The sequence below is a fragment of the Lygodium microphyllum genome, chromosome 6, assembly GCF_053477565.2.
Source record: "Lygodium microphyllum isolate KBCC chromosome 6, Lygodium_microphyllum_v1.1.10, whole genome shotgun sequence".
Taxonomy (NCBI): domain Eukaryota; kingdom Viridiplantae; phylum Streptophyta; class Polypodiopsida; order Schizaeales; family Lygodiaceae; genus Lygodium; species Lygodium microphyllum.
This window is the reverse complement of record NC_141140.1, coordinates 126,755,547-126,777,847: the sequence shown is the minus strand read 5'-3', so window position 1 is coordinate 126,777,847 and position 22,301 is coordinate 126,755,547. Positions and strand designations below refer to the sequence as shown.

Genomic DNA, 22,301 nt, shown 5'->3' with positions numbered 1-22,301 from the left:
ATGCTCATTAGTCATTTTAGTGATACATGCCAACATAATTACTAAGAAATCAACAAACAAGCACTAGATAGAAGAAACGTCTAGGTGATACTTGGGGCAAATGTTATGAAATGGATGAAATAGAAAGGACAACGAAAACTCATAGGAAGCGGAATTTTCGAGTAAAAATGCTAGGAAACGGTTGTTTCCAGTGACCGTATTGTGAGAGTGCAGTGAATGTGGAAGTGTATGGACAATATTGAAAGACAATGAACACAAGAGAAGAGGGAGAGAGAAAAGAGATAGAAAAATGCATAAATCTGCAGTTAATGAATGCTGAAATGAAGAAGGCAGATATACAAATGGGTTGTTGAAGTATCTCCTTGAGCCGATCTCTCTTTGCATCACCTTGAATGACAAGTATGAAGGGCATATATGCAACCGACTATAAATAGCTGAAAGTAATGCCCTAACATAAGTAGGGCGGCTAGCAAACGCAAATTGGCCAAAAAAAGCCGTTGACCAGCCAATAAATGCAACTGATTGCACATAAAATAATTCCTAATAATCACGAGTCACGACATGTTGCTATATTGCCATGTGGCACTACCCTGCTAAGTAAAAGGTGGGTGTCTACATGTGGTGATTATTGAAAACTCGAGAATGGACTGTACCAATTGAAGCCTGAGAATGCTAATCCAGAGGATGACTAATCTCTAACAGCCCCTCTCAAATCTTGGATGTGGCATAAGGCTCAAGGATGTGGAGTGCTATCATAGAATAATGTGAGGAAGCGTCTTCGTAAACAAATCTACTAGATTATTCTCTGTCTTGTAATATACCACCTCAAGAGTCTCATCCAAGAGCTTATCGAAATTGGTATTGTATCTCAATGTGCTTCGACCTAGTATGAAACACAGGGTTCCGTGCTAAAGCAATGCGATGAGGCTCTATACTCCGCCTCTCTAGAAGAAAGGGCAAATGTAGGCTGCTTATTGCTACTCCATGAGATAACACTTGCACCCAAAGTAAAGCAATAATTTGTCATTGATCTCTGTTGGTCATTATCTCCGGCCCAATTTGAATCTGTCTAGCTTGTCAGAACCAAAGTCGAATCTCTAGTACTTGTTGGATAATGAATACCAAGATTGTGTTTCCCCTCAGGAATTGCAAAATCCTTATAGTAGCCTTCCAATGAACCACCTTGGGTCCACTCATGAACCCTACAAGTAAACCTACAAGAAAGCACAAATCAACCTTGGTGTTATGAAGCCATATCAAGGACTCAATCAATTGCTTGCATCCGTTGCCAATGAATTTGCATGGGTCGTAGTCTTTCAGTTTGGATCCATAGGAGTAGAAATGGCCTTGCATCCCTCCATCTCAAACATAGTTAAAAGCTCCTGTACATGCCGCTGTTGAGAGATGAAAGTCCCTCTCAAAGTTTGCCAAATCTCATGACCTAAAAAGAAACGGAGAAGGTGTCATAGTGCAGTGATACGGAAGCGTAGGACAAAGACTGAGAGAGAGTGAACATAGAGAGAAGAGAGAGAAAAGGAGAGTGTAAAAGTAGAAAATCTGCGGTGTAGTATGCTGTGTAAGAGTGCACAAATACACAAGGGGGTAGAGAAAATATCTGTGTATGTCTCCGACTTGATGACCTCGATCTCTATCAGCCCAAGCACAGTCTGTCTCAGGCAGTAGATCTCAAGATCAGAATCTGAAATAATGAATGTTGGAGTGTGCCATGAACTGGCTATAAATAGCCAAAAAATAGGAAATAACTGCACCAGGTCAGCTGCATTGAATGCAACTGATTATAGTAAAACGAACTGTCCGACTGCAGTAAATTGTCCGATTGCAGGTGCTGATGTGGCACCTGCTGACGTGGCAGTGCCGTACTCATTGTCTAGGAAATGACTGGCTAACACCCCCCCTCTTAGATCCTGGATAGGTCAAAAGATTGAGGGATTTGGAATGCTGCCGAAGAAGAACCTGGGGAAGCGCCTTCGTAAACAAATCTGCAAGATTATCCTACGTCTTGTAATACTTCACATCAATGGTCCCATCCAAAAGCTTCTCCTGAATGAAGTGATATTGGATCTCAATGTGCTTTGTCGAGGCATGGAATATAGGATTTCGTATCAACTCTCATTGTCCACTTTGAAGAGTAGGATGAGTTTGGGGGCAGCCAAGCTTCTCCAACAATCTCCGAAGCCACACAACTTCACATGTGGTGGAAGACGCAGCTCGATACTCCGCCTTAGTAGAAGAAAGGCCTATCCTGGGCTGCTTCTTGCTACTCAAAGAGATAACATGTGTACCCAAGGTAAAATAGTAGCCTGTAGTAGACCGTTGGTGGTCCACATTGCTAGCCCAGTCCGAGTCACTCCAACCTGCAAAAACTAGATCTGAAGCATCTGAACCTGCGGGATAAGAAATCCTTAAGTCAGAGGTCTCTCTTAAATACTGAAGAATCCTCAGGGCAGCCTGCCAATGCACTTGTTTGGATTCAGTCATGAACCCTGCCAAAAGACCCACAGCAAAACAAAGATCAACATGAGTGTTGAGAAGCCAAATCAAGGATCCAATCAACTGACGTTAGCGTGAAGCATCCATCACGGGAGAATCTGAGTGTGAGGTGGCCTTCCAATTCAGATCCATAGGAGTAGTAATGAGCCGATAAGTCTCCATCTCAAAAGTCACCAAGAGCTCCTCAATGTATCTCTACTGAGAGATGGAAACCCCCCTCTGAGATTGATAAATCTTGTGACCTAAGAAGAAATGAAGAAGCCCCAAATCCGTCATCTCGAATGCCTGATGTAAAGCTGTCTTGGTCTCTCGGATTTTCTGTGCATGATCCCTTGTCAGAATCAAATCATTAACATATAACACAAACAACACATGACCAACCTCGGAAGTGTGTACATAAAGTTGCGGATCGGCCTTAGAGCGTCGATATCCCAACGTCGACTGAACAAACGAGTCCATCTTCTCGTTCCATGCATACATAGCCTGCTTGAGGCCATACAAGGCCTTCTTCAACCTATAAACTTTCCCATCTAAGGATCCAAAGCCAGGAGGCTGCTCAACATAGATCTCCTCCTGCAAGTCACCATTAAGTAAGGCCGACTTCACATCCAATTGATAAACAGGCCATCTCCTATGGCTAGCCAAGGCAAGAACAGCTTGAATAGTCGCTATGCGAGCAGTGGGGGAAAAAGTATCATGCAAATCAATGCTTGGGCGTTGAGCAAAACCTTTAGCAACAAGGCGAGCCTTGTGCTTGTCCAAAGAACCATCGCTAAGGTACTTGGTCTTGAAGACCCACTTGACACCAATTACCTTCTTGTGAGAGGGACGAGGCACAAGAGATCAAGTGCCATTCCTCTCAATAGTCTCCGACTCGGCTTCCGTGGCCTTTCGCCAATAATCAGACTGCAAAGCCTCCTTCACTGAAGTGGGCTTACGATCTTGCATAAGACGGGTCAGCAAACAATAGTTGGAGCAAATAAGCTCCGAAGAATGTGCTTGGGTCCTCCGTGATCTCCACGGTCCATTCTGCGGTTTCCACTTCTCAGGGACCTCCTCGATCCCTGAATCTCGGAGTGTGTCACGGGCCCAACGAGGAGGATAAGCCTCTCTCGTCGCTCTCTATCTGCTGAAGACTCAAGAACATCCACACCGAAAGCTCCCCGAGGGTTGCCGGTGGAAGAGAAGACTCTGAATCAGAAGAAGAATCTCCATCAAGAGGCTCTGGCTCCAAAGGAGCTGTCTCGGGAGCCCAACTCTCCCCTGGATCTTCAAGGACGGGTGCTCCTCACCCCCCTTTGTGGCCGGAACTTCCACGAACCGCACATCTCGGCTCTTGCAGACATCTCGCTTGATGGGATCAAACAAACGATAACCTTAGGACTGGGAGCTATAGCCAACAAAAACCTGTTGTTGAGAAGCCGCCTTGAACTTATCATGCTATGTCTTCGGAATGTGCACATAAGCGTCACACCCAAAGATCTTGAAATAAGAGACATCAGGCTTAGTCTCGAAGTAAGCCTCAAAAGGTGTCATCGTGTCAAGGGCCAAAGTGGGAGATCGATTGAGGATGTGAACTGCGGTAGCCACTGTCTCGGCCCACAGAAACTAAGGTGTCTGTCTGTGCTCCATCATGATGCGTATCATCTTGATCACACTTCGGTTCTTCCGCTCCAAAATGCCATTCTCTTGGGGAGTGTTGGTGTTAGCAAACTCTTGGTGAATGCCCCTATTTGCACAAAAACGATCAAACTCATTAGACATAAATTCACCTCCCTTGTTTGAACGCAAGGTCTTCAGTTGCCGGCTACAATGGTTCTCCTCAAAGAGAAGCCAATCCTTGAACTGAGAGAAAGCCTCCAACTTCAAAGTTAAGAAATAGGCCCAAGTCATCCTACTGTAGTCATCTACGATCAACATGAAGTACAAGCTCCCCTTCAGGGACTCGGTCCTCATCAGACCACAAAGATCCGTAGATACAAGCTCCATGGGTGAAGTAGACCATCTAGAAGCTTTGTTGGGAATCGCATCTTGATGCAGTTTCCCACGAATACAGGAGACACATGGCTGATGGCTCACCACTATGTCCGGCAATCCTCAGACAAACGACCCTCGCGACGCCTTCCGAAGGTACTCGTAGTTCACGTGGCTAAACCGAGCATGCGAGAGCTCGGACTGTGCTTGTGAAGTAAGAGCTGAAGAAGACTTCAATTTGTAGACGCCATTCTCCTCATACCCTGTAGAGAGAACTTTCCTCGATCCACGATCAAGGACTTGAATAGTATCACTGTCAAACTCCACCAAGAGGCCAAGAGCACAAATCTTATGGACCGAAAGTAAATGATACCACAAACTTGACACATGCAACACCTCAGAAGTGTGGGTACCACTATGTCTATCTGGAATAGGCTGTATCTCACCCCGTGCAGCATTAGACACAGAAGAGCTGTCTCTAATGAGAATCCGCCCACGCGAAGGTCGCAAATGGGCAACACCAACGGAAGGAGTCGTGTGCCGTGAGGCATCACTGTCCACAATCAACTCTCGAGCCTAGGGAGCTGTCATCGCAACATTAGAAGTTTTCGGTGGAGTCCTCAATGACTGCTAAGTGTAGAAAAGCAACGGATGAGGGTGCAGCCACCGCTCCAGAATCCTTCGTGTCATTCTCGGTATCCTTTTTGTCTTTGTCTGCAATCCTTCTTTCAGTGACCTGTCTTTCCACAAATATAACAAATCTATTTCTTGTTCTTCTTGGATTTGTTGTCCTCCTCCTTCTTCTTTTGGTCCTTCCCCTTCTTCTGAGAGGCTTGACCAACCAATGCCTCCGATTTGGAAGCATTCTGTCCCTTCAGTTGTTCCTTCTTGTCCAAGACCATAGGAACCAACTCTTCCCACCGAAGAGTCGACTCCCGCCCTGATGCAATAAGAGCGGAATAAAAAGTACCAAATTGTGGCGGCAACTGGGATAGTAAAGTGGTCGCCATGTCTTCGGAGGAAATAGGCTTCTCCGCATTTTGAACCTACATCTAAAGCTGTCGAAGCTTGTTAATGTGTTCCCGAAGCAAAGAAGACTTATTCACGGACAAGGTCCGCATCTGCACCTCCAAAGAAACCCTCTTCATCAGGGTCATCCGGTTGTACATCTAGTTAAGCTCCAGCCATATCTCATGAGCCACCGTCAAGTGGTCAATGTTAGTTATCAGGACTGTGGTGCATGACAGAAACAGAAAAGATCGAATCTTGGCATTCAGTTTGTCCCAATGAGACTGGGCCTTGGTTAACTTTGCACGAGCATTGGAAGAGAGTTTGGACTCATCCCTCACTGAGGGCCTGTTAATCATCATCCGCCATATGCGGTAATTGTCACCATCAAGCTTTTGATCCAATGGAAGAGCCAGTAGGACATGAAGCTTTTTGTCCATGATCGCCTGGAACTCCAAATCGGTCTCTATAGACATGTTAACCTGCAATACCTGCACAAATGCAAAATCAGCCCCCTCAGATTGTGAAAATGCAGCCTTTTAGGGCTGGTTCCTCCGCTGCCCAAACCTTCTTCACCCGTCGGAGGCGATGAAAAGGTAAAATCTGCAATGGAAGGCCTCAAACGCAGCCTTCCTCCCCTTCGAACAGCAATAACCTACAACAAATTCACTGATTAGACTCTTTTCCCGCACGCCCACACTTGCTTCAGCCTTGATCCGATGCGCAGTCCTCCCTCTCGCCCTCGAATCCTGGAAAACGCAGCCTTGTGTCGCTCTGAAATCTTCTCTTTAGATAGGTTCATCCCTCAGTCAGTCCATCTTCACCGCTGTGATACCATGTCAGAATGCAGCAATGCGGAAGTGTAGGACAAAGACTGAGAGAGAGTGAACACAGAGAGAAGAGAGAGAGAAAAGGAGAGTGTAAACACAGAAAATCTGCAGTGTAGTATGCTGTATAAGAGTGCAGAAATACACAAGGGGGCAAAGGAAATATCTATGTATGTGTCCGACTTGATGACCTCGATCTCCGTCACAAGCACAGTCTGTCTCAGCCAACAGACCTCAAGATCAGTATCTGAAATAATGAATGCTGGAGTGTGCCAGCAACTGGCTACAAATAGCCAAAAAATAGGAAATAACTGGACCAAGTCAGCAGCCGACTATAGCAAAAAAACTGTCTGACTGCAGGTGTTGACGTGGCGCCTGCTGACGTGGCATTGCCGTACTCACTGTCTAGGAAATGACTGGCTAACAGAAGGTTCATATCTGTCATCTCAAACACCATTGTAGTGCCTTCTTCATCTGCTTGACCTTTTGGACATAGTCACCTGTCAAAATGAGATCATTCACATAAAGCACGAACAATGCATGTTCTCTAACGAAGGTATGGACATGCAATTGGGGATGAGAAGAGAAACTATTCTCTGTTGTCCACATCCATTCCCAGTGGATATCTCAGTTCGAGTTTGTTGTCCATTAGTAGGTGCTTACATCCAGTCCTCCATCAGCCATTGAGGGCTGTCTTCAACCCTCCAGGTCTATGTTTACTATTGGTGATTGCCGATCAGCCATCAGCTGAAAATTCCAAGCCTTATCCTCTTACTTGGCGCCCATCAGACTGCTCCATTTTTACTGGTGCATGCATCTCGAGCCTGCAGTTACTGATCAGTAGCTCTTGCATGCTTGCCACGCATCATCTGTAGTTACGTTTGCAATTTCACTAGTTGTCTTCGTCATCTAGATTGTATTCAAGCTACTGCCCATTCTTCCAAGCTGTCCTAGACATGTTTTGGCCTAATCTAGACTCTACAGATTTGCATTTGCTGCTGCCATATATAAAGAAATACTCCAAGATAGAAACACAAATACAAATGTACAACAAAGCACAAACTAAACAAAACACAGTTAGGGTTAGGGTAACTCAAAGACAATGAACACGATGAAGAGTTTGAAATGAATGAATTTGAATAATACAATGCTCATGCAATGAATGAATACTATATCTTGAACTCTCATGCGTCGAGGACCGATGTAGAGATGATGAGTTGGAGAGTGTCATACTCCAACGGATCCTAAAAAGCAGTAAGGCAGTCTCCAAATACGTCTAGCAATAGCAAAAAAAGCACTAGAGATGTCAGCGGATCAGTGTCAAATAGACAGAGGAGAGAAAAAAGTAGCAAACACAATGTCTGGAGGTGGGCGACAGTGTGGACGGTAGCTGTAGGGTCAAAATCCAGCAGTGTGAGTGACGTGGAGTGCAGGGCAACAGCTAGATGGTCCAAATGCAGCCAAGGAGAGGTCACTAGGTGCCCATGGATGTGCCGATCAGAAAAACGCAGCTTAGGGCCGGTTGCTAGGTGCAAATGCAGTAGGGTGAGGGGCTTCATTAGTTGGTGAAGGCAATATGGGGTGCGGACAGGGAGGTGAAGGCTGGAAAGTGACACTAGATGGATGTAGACAGCGTGGGGCGGCTTATAGAAATTTTGGGCCTCCCAAAATTAGGTTTTGCATATGGGACATTTAAACTCTCTTGAATCATTTCCGCTTCAGAAAAATGTTTAGAATTCATTAATTAAGTTGAGTTTTGGGTTGTTTAATGAAAGCTAATGGTAATTTAGCTCAACACCTCTCTTAGGCCTAAAGCTAGAATAGAAAGGGATAGTAAACAAGCTCGAGGCTCGAGCTCTTTTTCTTGTCTTTTCCCTAAGGTGTCCAACCCAAAGCACCCAAGGCATTGGGCAAAGGGTGCATGTTGATTCCCTAGTGACCTACCAAGACTACAGAGGTGATGGTTATCTTACCAAGGGAGCCCAAGTATTCACCCTAGAGAGGACTGACCATGATACAAAGGGTACTCGTTGGTTGCCCATTAGTCTATTAAGTCCTGCAAAGGCGGATAGAAAAATAGTGGACTTTGTTTTTGTTTTTGGTTTCTTTGTTTTGAGGGCTTTTGTTTCGTTTTCAAAAGATTTAGCATTAAGTGAGTCTTAAAAAAGAGTTTTTAGTCAATTGAGTAATAGTGTCCCAAGGGGAGATAGGGATGGTGAGCCCCAAGACCTTCATAAAACAAACATATCCCAACCACTATAGGATGTCGATAACGAAGGAAAGAGGCTAACTATGGGAAGCATCTATGGTGAGTATGTGGGGAGGCAAAAAAGCACTGCAGAAAGCAAGCTAGACAAGCTAAGCAAGCAAGGGAGATTGCCATATACAATTCCACGAATATGGTGCATTTAGAGTCGACCACTCCAAAGATTGAAAAAGGATAAATGTGCATAGATGCACGTTTAGATGAACATAATGCTAATGCATTGGAGCTATGCAAGAGAGAGCATGCTTATGCAAAATGCGATGTGACGGTGCTATTTGAATAGTGCCTTGGTAGGGGAATCGCTCACTTGTCCAAGCACCCTTTTACAATCATGGTTATCTTGATGATGCGGATGAAGATACAAAGTACGATACACATAATGTCTGAATCAAAATTGTAAACACCACCTTGTCACCAATATGATAAGAAAGCTGCCCCCTCTCAATTTGGAAGGAAAAGCTAGAGAGGAGCACCCTCTCCTCGTTGATCTGAAGAAATAGAGGAGGGTGTGAAGAAATTTGTGGAGTAGATGCTAGGGTTGGCACAAAGGAAACACAAAGTGTATGACCACGACAGAAACATAATGATACAGACACAGATGTGTAAAATTCAAACCCTAAAAGAAAAACTCAAAAACTCAAACAAAACTGCACATGAATGAAGAGTGTACAAAGTGCCCAAGGGCAAAACAGTAGTGTCGGAGAGTAACATCTATTGGAGATGGATCTCGAGGGCTGTGATCATGAGTTAGAGTGTTGAAGGAGAGGAAGTTGCTAAACAATAATGAGAGATGTTGCTAGAGAACCAAACGTAAGTAGTGATGATGTGGAAGGACCTAGGTGGTACTAGAAGGCTGTAAATGCAACAAACAGAGGATTTCCTGATGGAGGAAGAGTGCTGAACACAGTCGCTTGGATAGCAGGATACCAAACACAGGTAGGCATAGTGACACACAGAGGAAGGAGACTGATTAACCACCCGATGTATGGGAAGCAGCATGCCAAATACAAGCAGTTGGAGGAGGCGAGGATGCTGGTGATGGCTGATCTGCACCAAACGCTGTTGAGAAACCCTTCACCCTTCACTCGCAGTTTGCGTTTTTGCGTTTAGGGCTTGCAGCCCCAAAAAGGGGCGCCATCCTAGACAGACTATGCCTATTTATAGGTCACTCTCTCATTCATTCCTCATGGCTAATTCATTCAGTCCGTCACCTCTCCAGCCTCTCCACTACCCTCACACCCCTTCAGGAGGACATTGCGGTTCGTGGTTCGTGGTTGTCTTCATCATCTTCCTTGTGCTACGACACCCTTGTTCCCTTGTATCACATTCACTCCGTGATTCAGAATTTCATCATTCCATTCATCAGAGTTTCTTCTCTCTTCCCTTCTCTTTTCCATGTTTGTCGAGTTCACTCCGTGTTCCTCCCCGCAAACCCTACTGTCTTGCTGGTACGTCATCTTTTGACATGGTATCAGAGCTAGATCTGCTCACCTAGCAACGAAGATCCTTTACTCCAGTGAAGGCAAAGATCGGTGGCGGGTTCGGCATCCACTTCTCTTCGTCTTCCGCTGCATTAAAATCTCGTTTTTGCAGGTTTTAGGTGTTTTCAGCTTGCTGCTCACACCCCTTTGCGGAGGACATCACTGTCTCAGCTGTCCCTTGCTGTCATCTACAGTCTGGCGCCTGTTTTCAGCCTTCCACCCGCAGTTTGCAGCTGTTCATAGCAAAATGATTGTTGTTGATCACTCTCCATTCAAAAAACAATCTTGTTTTTGCAGATTTCAGGTATTTCACCTTGGTGCCCACACTCCAAACACGGAGAACATCGCGGTCCAAGCTGGCCATTGCTGTCTACAACAGTCTGGCGCCTGTTTCCAGCGTATCACACTGTTCAGAGCTGATTTCAACATATTGACTGTTGCTGCTGTTTTTTTCTGCGTTTTTAGTCTTTCTCTCTCTTGCAGGTTGTCCTGTTTGCGTTTTTAGTCTTTCTCACTTGCTGCCTGCGTTTTAAGTCTCTCTCTCTCCTCACCTACATTTTTTTACTTATTGCAACCTCTTACTGTTGCTATTACATTCTCCTCCCATTGGCAGCTCACTTTCAACCCTTCCACTGCCCTCCCACCACTCGAGGCAAACATTGCAGTTCGTGCTACACATTGTCCTCATACCCCTTGAGGCGGACATTGTAGTTCGTGGTTCATGGTGGCTGACCTCTTCCTTCTTCAACAAGGCATACTGGTATCCATGGCTTCTTTACCAACAGATGTCCAAACTATTGGGTGCTCCTGCTGTGGCATCACTGGACACACCACCAATGCTTGCCGACTTTGACCCTTGCTCCCCACCCCTCGGAGTATGTTTGTCTTCCACTAGGCACTCCTTGTGTCTCCTTTTTGGGCCACAGAGATAATTCTGCATCGGCTATCAAAGTACTATGCTCAAGGCAATAAGACATACTGATGCGCACTAAGTCCTTTCGAGCACATGGAGGATCAATTGGTGCTACGACCTCCTGGAGATCGTTGCGATGCCAGTAGCAATCTTCTCCCACTTATTTTCAGATACAATTGCTTCCATGACCTATAGATTTGCAGTCCACCTATCGAGAGACGGTGATTGTTTGATATCGTCTCCTTATCAGTCTGCTCCTTCGAGAGACAGTGGTTGCTCGACTCCTTTCTCTTCTTCGGCTATCCAATCTGCTCCACTGAGAGACAGTGACTGTTGCCCACCTCTTGCTCATTCTGAGCCCCACCCTTTCCCACCCTCGACTACTCAGGTTTGAGACGCTACCTCTGGAAGCTCTTCGGCATCCCAGATATCTTCTTCAGTACGATCGGTGGCACTTCCTTCGTCATCAGACATTTCAGAGTCTGTGATCCATGAGTTTTTGGATTTCCTATCTACTTCAGAGAGGGATGTTATTTCTTTGCCCTCAGAGGGGGCATCTACTTCTTCTTCGACTTCAGTGGGGGCCCCTCCACCTTCCACCTTAGAGGGGGAACCTACTCCACATGAAGCTCTTCACCCATCCTCTACTTTCTTGGAGTGATTGTCTTCGACCAGTCATCTCTTCTACTGATACCCAAGATCTTCAGGTACCACCTAGATCGGGACCTTGAAGGTTCAACCGCGACTTGGCGACGAGGCCTTCGTATTCCTTCTAGCATGGATGCACGGAGCTAGTGGCTTCTCTCCCGAGGTTGAGTTTCGGGTTCTCCAGTTCACAATGTCTACTGTTCTTTACGGCCGGTTTCTTTTCAGGTGGAAATCTTGGATCTTAGGGATCCTCTACCTCCTAGGCATTGCACAATTTCATCATCTTTGTACTAGGGCGCTTGGGCAAGTGAACAATTTTCCCACGAGGGACACTGTCCAAGTGGCACCTGTTGTATGAGCATTCTTTAGCATGTAGCATTGCATCTCCACCTCTTCTCTTGTTTCCCTTTTTGGGCCTAAGAGGGGTTGTTGAGAAACCCTTAACCCTTCACCCGCAGTTTGCGTTTTTGCGTTTAGGGTTTGCAGCCCCAAAAAGGGGCGCCATCCTAGACTGTCTGTGCTTATTTATAGGCCACTCTCTCATTCATTCCTCACAGCTGATTCATTCAGTTCGTCACCTCTTCTCTCCAGCCTCTCCACTACCCTCACACCCCTTCAGGAGGACATTGCGGTTCGTGGTTCGTGGCTGTCTTCATCATCTTTCTTGTGCTACGGCATCCTTGTTCCCTTGTATCACATTCACTCCATGATTCAGAACTTCATCATTCCATTCATCAGAGTTTCTTCTCTCTTCTCTTCTCTTCTCTTCTCCATGTTTGCTGAGTTCACTCCGTGTTCCTCCCCGCAAACCCTACTATCTTGCTGGTACAGCATCTTTTGACAAATGCAACAACGGAAGACATCTAGTTAGTTGGTGGCAACTCCAAGGGGAGTCGTCAACAGCTAGGGTAGCAGAAAGTAGAGTGGCAATAGTCGTGAAGGCTGGACAGCCATGTGGAAGGAGACTAATGGCTAAGATTTGCACATAAGGGTTAAAAACCTGCACAAAGGGATGAAGATTGAATGGGGAAAGATTGTGTGGATGCGCCCTCCCAAATTAGAGTTTCACAAAAAACTTTCTCAAATTGTGTCATGTTATAGGGTTTTTCATCAAATAAGCATACTTTGGGGCTATTTGAGAGGCTATTTAGCTTAACACCCCATCTTAGGCCCAAAGCAAGGCTAGAAAGGAAGGCCAACCCAATTTTGCTCTAGGCATCCCACCCCTAAGCAGCCAAGGCATCTGATAGAGGGTGCACGATGGTTGCCCAATGGCCTACCAAGACTTTAGAGATGATAGTTATCTTACCAAGGGAGTCCAAGTAGTCACCCCAAAGAGGACAAGACATCGGACAAAGGGTGCTCATCGGCTGCCTAGTGGCTTGCCAAGTCCACAAAGAAGGATGGAACCACAATGAATTGAGAGTGTGTGTTTTAGGGAAAAAAGAGGTGTTTTGAGAGATGATTTGCAGTCGATTAAGGAGCTGTATCGTATGGGAGAATGAGAAGGGATGGTTAGGCCCAACCCATCACAATACAAACAAGTTACCTATCCACTCGAGGATGTTGATGTTGAGGGAAGGGTGAAGAAATAATGGTGGTGTGATGTACAAATCACCGGTGAAAACATCTTAGGATCCGTCTATTGGTGCTCTGCACAATGAGGATGCTACATGTTGTGAAATATAGTAGGTGCTACTTGGACAATGTCCCTTACGGGGAAATTGTTCACTTGCCCAAGTACCCTTTACAAAGATGATGAAATCATGTAATGCAAAAGGAGGAGGTACAACAGGGGGGGGAAAGGCTGATGTTGAAGATAAGTGCCAAAACTGTAGAACACTAAGAAGGGTAGCAACACCTTCTCAACATTGGATATCAATGCCAAAGGAGGACATAATACTATTTTTAAGTGGGTTCAATATAAGGGATTTTTAAAATACTATTTTTACACATTTTTCACATGCAAAGGGGTCCCATATAAAGGGGTTACTTACAAATTGAATAGAAAAGGGTTATGTTTTATTAAGAAAAAATTCACAGATAAGGGTATTTATAAATAGGCATTGAACGTACGTGATATAGAGGGTATACATATAGTGAATTACCCAGGCTTATGGCTGGCCCAAGAAATGGGAGCTGTGCCCAAGGTAAAGGTGTAGCTGCCATGGGAATGCTGGGTGTCAGGATCTCTTGTCCAACTAGATTGAGCGTACCCTTGCAAACATAAACTAGAACCATAAGTCAATCTATAAGAAAAGATACACTTGAAATATCTCAAAACATGAAGACATACACTCTAATGTGACATCCTAGGTGTAGTGAAATATTGACCGAGCAAACTAACTAAGTACGCTAAATCTGGTCTTGTATGAATCAACCAAAGCGATTTCCCTACTACGGATCTATAGGTGTGCTCGTCGAAGGGCTATTGACCTAGGGTATCCTTAGATAAATGGATAGTTGGATCGAGAGACGTGACCACAGGCTGTGTTTGATCTTGGCAATATTGATCCACCAATTGAAGAGCATATTTCTGCAATGACACAAAAATACATCCCCCAGCGCGAACTACCTCCATCCCTAAAAAATAAGATAACAAATTGAGGTTTGTCATCTCAAATGTAGCATAGAGCTTGGTCTTAATTTTTGCCATAGCAACAGAATTTAAGCCAGTGATAAGTAAGTCATCTACATATAGTAGGATATAGCTGACCCCTTTGAAGTGATACAGACATCTAAGTTCAGGTCATAAGGCGTAGAATGGTATTTGTGAGTTTGAAGGAACTCATCCATTCTCGGGAACCAAGATTGCAGTTCTTGCTTTAGATCATAAAGAGCTTTCCACAAGTGAAAAACCTTATCTTTCCGGTCAATAGAAGAAAATCCGGGTGGTTGCTCCACATAGACTTCCTCCTCTAGATAACCATTCAGAAAGGCACTTTTGAGATTTATTTGATAGATTGGCTAATCATGGTGAGCGGCTAGCACAACCAACAAATGGAATGATATCAACTGCGCAGTAGGAGCAAAGGTCCCTTCATAGTCAATGCCTTACTTCTGAGTTGAAACCCTTGTACTACAAAGCAAGCCTTGTATTTGTCTAAAGTCCTTGTTGGGCACTGGTTGAGGATGTGCACCAAAGTGTTAGCAACCTCGACCCAAAGGTGCTCACGGAGCTCTACTACGAACAGGGTAGAGCATGCCATGTTCATGATGGTCCTGGTTCCTACACTCCACAACTCCATTATGAGAGAGGGACACTTTGGGTAGGCTAACAGTGAAGAGAGACGAGATGAAAGTAGGAGAAAGTGGTGCAAAAGTGGGAGCAGAGAAGTGGGCGCAATTGATGACCATCAATGACACTTTGGGGTTCACATCACAGCGTGCTCCTGACAGGGAAGGACATCCCAAAATGAATTCCCTGCCCCTTCCATGTGAGGGACGGCGGGACAAGGAATGTCCCGCCAAGCTGAGTTGCATCTTGGGCCAAATTTCGGGCAGAAGGCCATTTCATTGTCTTGGGCCTTGTTCCGGCCATTCTCTGTTACTATGGGCACCCTCATTGAGCAAGCTGGCAGCTGGCTGAACAGGTTGTTAGCTGCCATGTAGGTGGCAACAATGAGGGTGAAAGCAGCAATCGGTGAAGAAGGGTAATGATGTTGATCAAGAGGATGAATTGCTAGCACAATGTAAGAATAATTAGGAATAAGGATGGATGCCCATCACATTTCCTTATATAGGGGGTGGGCATTTGTCCTACCAAATAAAAATGCCTTTTTGAATGAATAATTCTTTTTGGGGCTGTTTTGTGGGGCTAAATTAGGACTAAATGTATGACAGTTTTGTGTTAATGCAGTCCTTTAATTTTAGTGGTTCAATAAGTTGCCTGAGACTCCACGTAATGTAACAAAATTTGACTAATAACTTTTGAAGAAACTCTCTATTGTTACAACTGTAGCGTTGCATGCTGAAGGCTTTATCTTTGATTAGTGCCTGAAGGTGCCGTGATCTTGGAAGATCCATGTCAACACCTTAGTTTGTGCGAGGTAACTGGCAGACTCTCGAGGAGCCATGTGGTTGTTGGCAAGGGGTGGAGATGTTGCCAATACTGGCAATACTACCAGTGTGCTATGGGATTGTGGCGTTGTGGCATTGGGAGGCAACATTGAAGAGGCTTTAGATTCAGCAACTTCCAAAAGGCAGTAGACAAAATTTAAGCTACTGGTATCCAGCTTGCAGTGCCACTCAACTTGTGGCAATCCACCTTCTTGCCGTGGCTGTCACATGATTGCCCTAACCACATGCTTATTTGCATTCACTTGCTTTTGACCACCACACAAGCATAAATGCACAAAACATAAGGTTCAGGTGCAACATAATTTGGACATACAGTGTTTCAGTCTGTGCATCTAGTGGCTAGTACACAAAGAGAAGTTTTAACCCAAATTGCAAGTTCATGGGAGTAGTACAAATGTCGATAGGCACTATAGCTTATGCACAACTTTGAGAACACAGATGTGAACAGCAAAGCACAAAAACATGAAACAATAGTGAATCAAGATACAATAGCTCAATCCAATCTTGGCTACCCAAGAACTCTATGCTTTGATACCATGTTTGATGTGTGATGGGCTCAAGAAAAGGTTTGGAGAGAAAGAGAGAGGAAGCGTGTTTATAAAACACAAGATCATGCAATTAGGTAGTAATAAGCCAATGTAAAGCATAAACAAGAGCAATCAGGTCAAATACAGTGCAATTCAATAACGATGATCACGCAAGAGTTAACCCAAAGTGAGCCACCAAGGACACTCACAACAAGCTGGAGCTGAGAGCGAAGTACCAACCAAGGTGAGCGAACAATGAGTGTGGCTTCACACTATGTGGGGTGTCAAATAGGGTTGCCTTTATATAAGCTACAAGAAGGACAAGGCTTGAGTCACGTGGATGAGAGCTAAGAGGACTCTAGCACTAAAGTAGCATACGTATTTCTAATGTTGTCATTAGTTGCATCGGGAATGCCCCACAAGCAACATCCAAACACCTTCCCCAAATGCTTCAATGGTGAAGATAATTTCAGTATTGTGATGGAAATAGAGCTGCAAAGGAAGGGCCAACAATGCAAGGAAGTTAGGAATGATGAATAACCCGGACTGTGACCCCCTAGGTGATGAAGTACTGAATGATGGAATGAAGTATGTACAATGTGCTGCCTTAAAATAGGAAAAAAAAACCAAGGGTTGACCTGATACGGAAGGACGAAATGTGGTCGAATTGAAATGGTGTAACCTGCACACGTGGTGGATGTGCCTGAACATGGCATTTGAAAACACCTTTGTTTGCTTCCATATGGAGCTGGACATCAACAGCAAAAATTGGGTCAAAATTAATCCTCAATTATTGGTCAATGTGTGCCTCTCTATCTCTTTTCATCTCGTATATTCTTTTGAGAGCCTACCATAGCCAACTAGCCATATGCAGAGTAACATCCTAGGTGTGAAGATATTGTCTAGTCTCATTTAGAAGCCAAATAAAAAATGTGAGGAGATGCCTTCTCTATGCTAGTACTCGATAAGGAATGACAACATTTTGACCCAACTGTTTTGACCCAACTTGATGCTATATCAGGAGAATAAGACATTAGAAGGAAGATCTATTAGGAAAGGGATCTCTCGAACAACAACAATTTGACCCAACTGTTTTGACCCAAGTTGATGCTATATCAAGAGAATAAGACATTAGAAGATCTATTAGGAAAGGGTTTGCCACTGTTTTGACCCAAGTTGATGCTATATCAAGAGAATAAGACATTATAAGATCTATTTGGAAAGGGTTTGCCACTGTCTTAGATTCTGCTATTATGTTTAAAGGGGTTCCTTTGATAGGCCCAACGTCTCCATCCATTCATCATGCAAGTCTTTGCTAACTTAAACTAATATTTGGTTGGTCCCTCTCTCTCCAATGGGAGATAGAGTCATGTACTCTCGAATGTGTGAGTACTTTGATTGCATTGGGCAACAACTTAGGGACCAACCCTTTTCTTTTGTGTGGTGTCACATGGTTGCATCATGCATGCGCTCAAGGCTCAATCATGATACCGGTCACATGGGCACCACGTTACAAGTACAACTGATAACCTAAATCTATAAGTAAAGTATTCACAATCAATTTCAGGTGCAATTGCAACGGGTTCCAGATGGTGACTTAGACAAGAACCTGTCTTCCCAATCCCATCTCTTTGTGACTAAGGTGTGACCAATCTCAACCTTTTCTTTTCATGAAATAACAATGAGGCTAGGCAGAACGTCAACCTAAAGCCATGAAAGTGTACAATGCTTTAATCAAGAGATTTGAGATGCCACCTTGCTCTTCATATTTGCCAAGTTGTACTTGTCATGATCCCTGTAGGAAGTGTCTACATTGTTCCTATGCTTGCATTTGGAAGGAGTAAAGTCAGAAATCATCATCTCCATTCTTATATGAAGTTTGAGGTGTAAATAATGCAAAACATGCAAGCCAGTTCTATAAAACAAGAAACTTTTGATAGTACCTGTGTTTTGAACCTGTGAGGGGTAAATAATGCAAAATATGCAAGCCAGTTCCATAAAACAAGAAAGTTTTGATAGTACCTGTGTTTTGAACCTTTAATCAACTATTATTAACTTTCTTGGTTCATGTTTATTCATGTAGGTGTTGAACAATGTTGATATCATAATGTTATGGTGAATTTGTGGGGACTTATGACACACAATGTTTATGCTACACAATGATGTGTCATTAATGTATTGATATATTTCCCTTACTGATTGTGAGGTTGTGGGGAATGATCTTGTGTATTAGGTATATGAAAGGAACTCAACAATCTCTGGAGGTGAAGGCACACTTATATCCATTTTTCCAAATGGCTGCAAGGCTTTGAATCAAGCTAACCCAGAAATTGTCTTTAAGGTGATACCTTGAATTTTATTTTGGTGAAATAGTTATAATGGAAATAGTTGCAAGTAATTACAAAATCTGAAAATCTTGTGTTTATGTACATATTGTAACTTCTGCACAAAAGCAAAGTAGATGATTCAATGACAAGTTTTCATGATCAACTTGCAAACATAGTTTGGTCTTATAGATCTTAGAGACCTTTCAAAGATGACAATGAAGTTTCTTTTTCTCTACTTTCCCATCCAATGCATGCCCCTTTTGTTAGGCACAAGAAGGAACACACTAAGCTCTTGACAACTCCCAATTTCTATTGCACAATTCTTTCAACATGTTAATGAGAGTAAATGGTCATGGGGATGCTGTATTATAGAGATAGGTTATGTCATCTTGATTGAGGCTGAATAGTGGTTAAGTGGGTGAGCAGCAATGGTTGTGTGATAATAAGCACTAGTTTTAGTGTTTGAAGCGATATTAAAGGGGGAGTTAAGACTCAATCTTTGACTGTGAGCCATGTAACAACTACATGTTAAGGGAAAAATTCTCAATCTATTGAAGCATTTTAGTCCCAAGATCCCAAATACGTAGTTATCTTTCAAATTGACCTCATTTGGGCCATATAAAAAAGACCTATGAAATGTTAACCAATAAAAATCTAATTAAAAGTTGAGAACATCTAAAAAGGTGGAACGGAAGATCAAAACATTCAAATGCAAAAATGTAAAGTTGGTAAGCAATCTTATACAGTAACCTCTTTGTAGGACACATAATATAAAACACAATAATGATGTATGACATCTCATCAATAGGGTTAGGGTATTTGATAAATGCTCAAGCATCTACAATAGACCCTTGTCCCTAGGAAATAAACACTAAATCTTATTCATATTTCTCTTTTAATTGTTAATTTGGTATGTAGGCTAGGCCTAAAATGTGGGTGCCCAGGACAACCCAAATACCCAAAAAGAAATGCACTATTGTGCCGTCCACCTAAAGTGCTTGAAGCACATAAAATGACAGACAAATACAATGTCAAAGCTCTTGTTCTCGTCTGATTCAAATTGAGGCTCATAGGTAGGAGATGACCACACAAGACACACATGACTGGTAACACACCCTCTTAGATCCTGGATATGGCAGAAGGCCAAAGGAGACGTGTATCCAAGGGTGGCAAGAAGAGTGCTAATGCCAATGAAGTTTGTCGATGAAGAAAGTCAATTAGGGAGCAAGATTCCTCTCCATATTAAAATCCGATCAAACAGATTGCCAAGAAAGGGAAATGGAAATGGAGAGGCCTTGAATAGATCACTCTTGAAAACTCTAGTCGAGGATGGGTGAGCCAAGTTTGTGACTCAAGTGATGAACAATAGCGAGGAACTATTGAAGGTGCCATAAGATGTATGGAAACAATAGGGACCAAGGGCCAAGCGGTTGAGGATAGTGGCTTGATGATGAAGAAAATAGGTTGTTGCATGAAAGAAAGACCCAAAGTAGATTGGAAGCCTTGAAGAAACTCCTCACGATCCTGGGAATTTCCCTCTGAAACACAAAGGGCCAAGGAATCCATAGCCACATCACCGATATCGTCCCCCTTTGAAAGGAATGAAAGGTAAGAGGGAACCACTAGAGGAGATGGGATGGAACCTTTGGGATAAATGGTGTACAATCGAGAATAGGTGTGACAAGAAGAAAGTTGTCTCAGAGGATCTTGCACAATGGAAGGGGAATGGAGCATGGATAGCTCCCTCTCTTGCCAACTTGAAGACAATACGGGTCCCAATATTGGTAAGGCTATAAACTAAGAGGAGTGGAAAGCCCAAATCCGAAACATGTAGGACTTTTGAAACGGAGCTCAATGGATGGTTTGGCAATAGTGGCAAACTGCCAACACCACTAATAGGCACTGTAGAAATGCCACTAGTAGACAAGACCCTTTGACGGATGGAGATCCTATAACAAATAATCTTGAGAAGTCATATGACTCCATGTATCACTATCAATGAGCCAAGACTACTTAGTAGACAAGGCAATCAAAGAAGGTTTCTCCACTTGGTAAATGGGTAGAAACATTGACCCCATGGTAATAATGGGTGACGAAGAAGAGGTAAATGAAGGCTCCTATGTAGATCCACCCTTTGCTCTCAGACGAAGGTGAGGGTATTTCCTCTAGCAATTCTCCTTGGGGTGTTGTGAAGATATGCTAGGGTTTGCATTGAGGAGACATAGCATGTACAACCAAGAGTGAAACATAGACTCAAATAGAGACGAGTAAAATTTAAACCCTAAATGCAAAATACAAAAACTCAAAACTCAAACATAGAGAGAAGAATCTTTCAAGTGAATGAATGCTGTAAAGTTAATGTAAGAGTGTACAGAATGGCCAAGGGGAGAGCAATGCAATGTTGGAGAGTGACGTCCACCGGAGATGGATCCCAAGTGTAGTGATCACCGGTCAGAGTGTGGAAGTCCAGCAAAACACCAAATGTTGATCAGTGGAGGGTCAGATGACTGAGGTGATAGTAGGGAAGGTGCTTGCAGCAGAGGGCGGCAACAGGAAGCTACAAATGCAGATGTAGGATGTTTGCTAGTAGGGAGAAGATGGTTGCCAACATGGAGAAGATGGTTGCCAGTTGCCGCTTGGGGATGAAAAGGCCGAACATAGAGTGCAGAGCTGATGCTTGATGGTGAGGAGGGAAGGCTGCCACCTATTGCCTAGTTGATGGAGAGTTGAACACACAAAGAAGGAGGTGTCAGAGTGCAACAATGCGGAAGCGTAGGACAAAGATCGAGAGAGAGTGAACATAGAGAGGAGAGAGAGAGAGAAAAGAAGACAGTGTAAACGCAGAAAATCTGCGGTGTAGTATGCTGTATAAGAGTGCAGAAATACACAAGGGGGCAGAGGAAATATCTGCGTATGTCTCCGACTTGATGACCTCGATCTCCGTCAGTTCGAGCACAATCTGTCTCAGCCAACAGATCTCAAGATCAGAATCTGAAATAATGAATGTTGGAGTGTGCCAGGAACTGGCTATAAATAGCCAAAAAATAGGACATTCCCAGCAGCAAGTCGGCTACATAAAAATGCAGCCGACTGCAGAAAACTGGCCGATTGCAGACAGAAAATCTATTTGACTGCTCTGCAAACTGTGCCACATGGCACCCTCTGTGACTGCACTCTGGCCGTACTGCTCTGCCCACGGCTGTATAGGGAATGACTTTCTAACACGCCCTCTTAGATCCTGGATAGAGCAGAAGACTGAGGGATCTGGAATGCTGTCGAAGAACAGCCTGGGGAAGCGCCTTCGTAAACAAATCTGCAAGATTATCCTCCATCTTGCAATACTCCACAACAATGGTCTCATCCAGAAGCTTCTCCCGAATGAAGTGATACTGGATCTCAATGTGCTTTGTCCGGGCATGGAATACAGGATTCTGTACCAAGGCAATGCAACTCTCACTGTCGCACCGTAGAAGAGTAGGACGAGTCTGGGGGCAGCCAAGCTCCTCCAACAATCTCCGAAGCCACACAACCTCACATGTGGTGGAAGACGCAGCTCGATACTCCGCCTTAGTAGAAGAAAGGGCTATTGTGGGTTGCTTCTTGCTACTCCAAGAGATAACACTTGCAGCCAAGGTAAAACATTAACCTATAGTAGACCGTCGGTGGTCCACATCGCCAGCCCAGTCCGAGTCACTCCAACCTGCAAGAACCAGATCTGAAGCATCTGAACCTGCGGGAT

At 44.0% G+C, this 22,301-nt stretch overlaps 1 protein-coding gene across 5 annotated transcripts in view; it reads left to right on the top strand.

Annotated features, from left to right (window-relative positions):
* LOC148035097 (FAD-dependent monooxygenase penM-like) overlaps positions 1–22,301 on the top strand; it is a 224,714-nt gene that overhangs the window by 10,578 nt on the left and 191,835 nt on the right. For all 5 annotated transcript variants that reach the window (XR_015691155.1, XM_087680058.1, XM_087680055.1 and 2 more), the window contains exon 2: positions 18,469–18,576. Coding sequence is in view for 4 of the 5 variants with exons in the window: in XM_087680058.1 (XP_087536184.1) it covers positions 18,469–18,576 (108 nt within the window). In the remaining variant the exon portion in view is untranslated. The remainder of the gene's footprint in view (positions 1–18,468; positions 18,577–22,301) is intronic.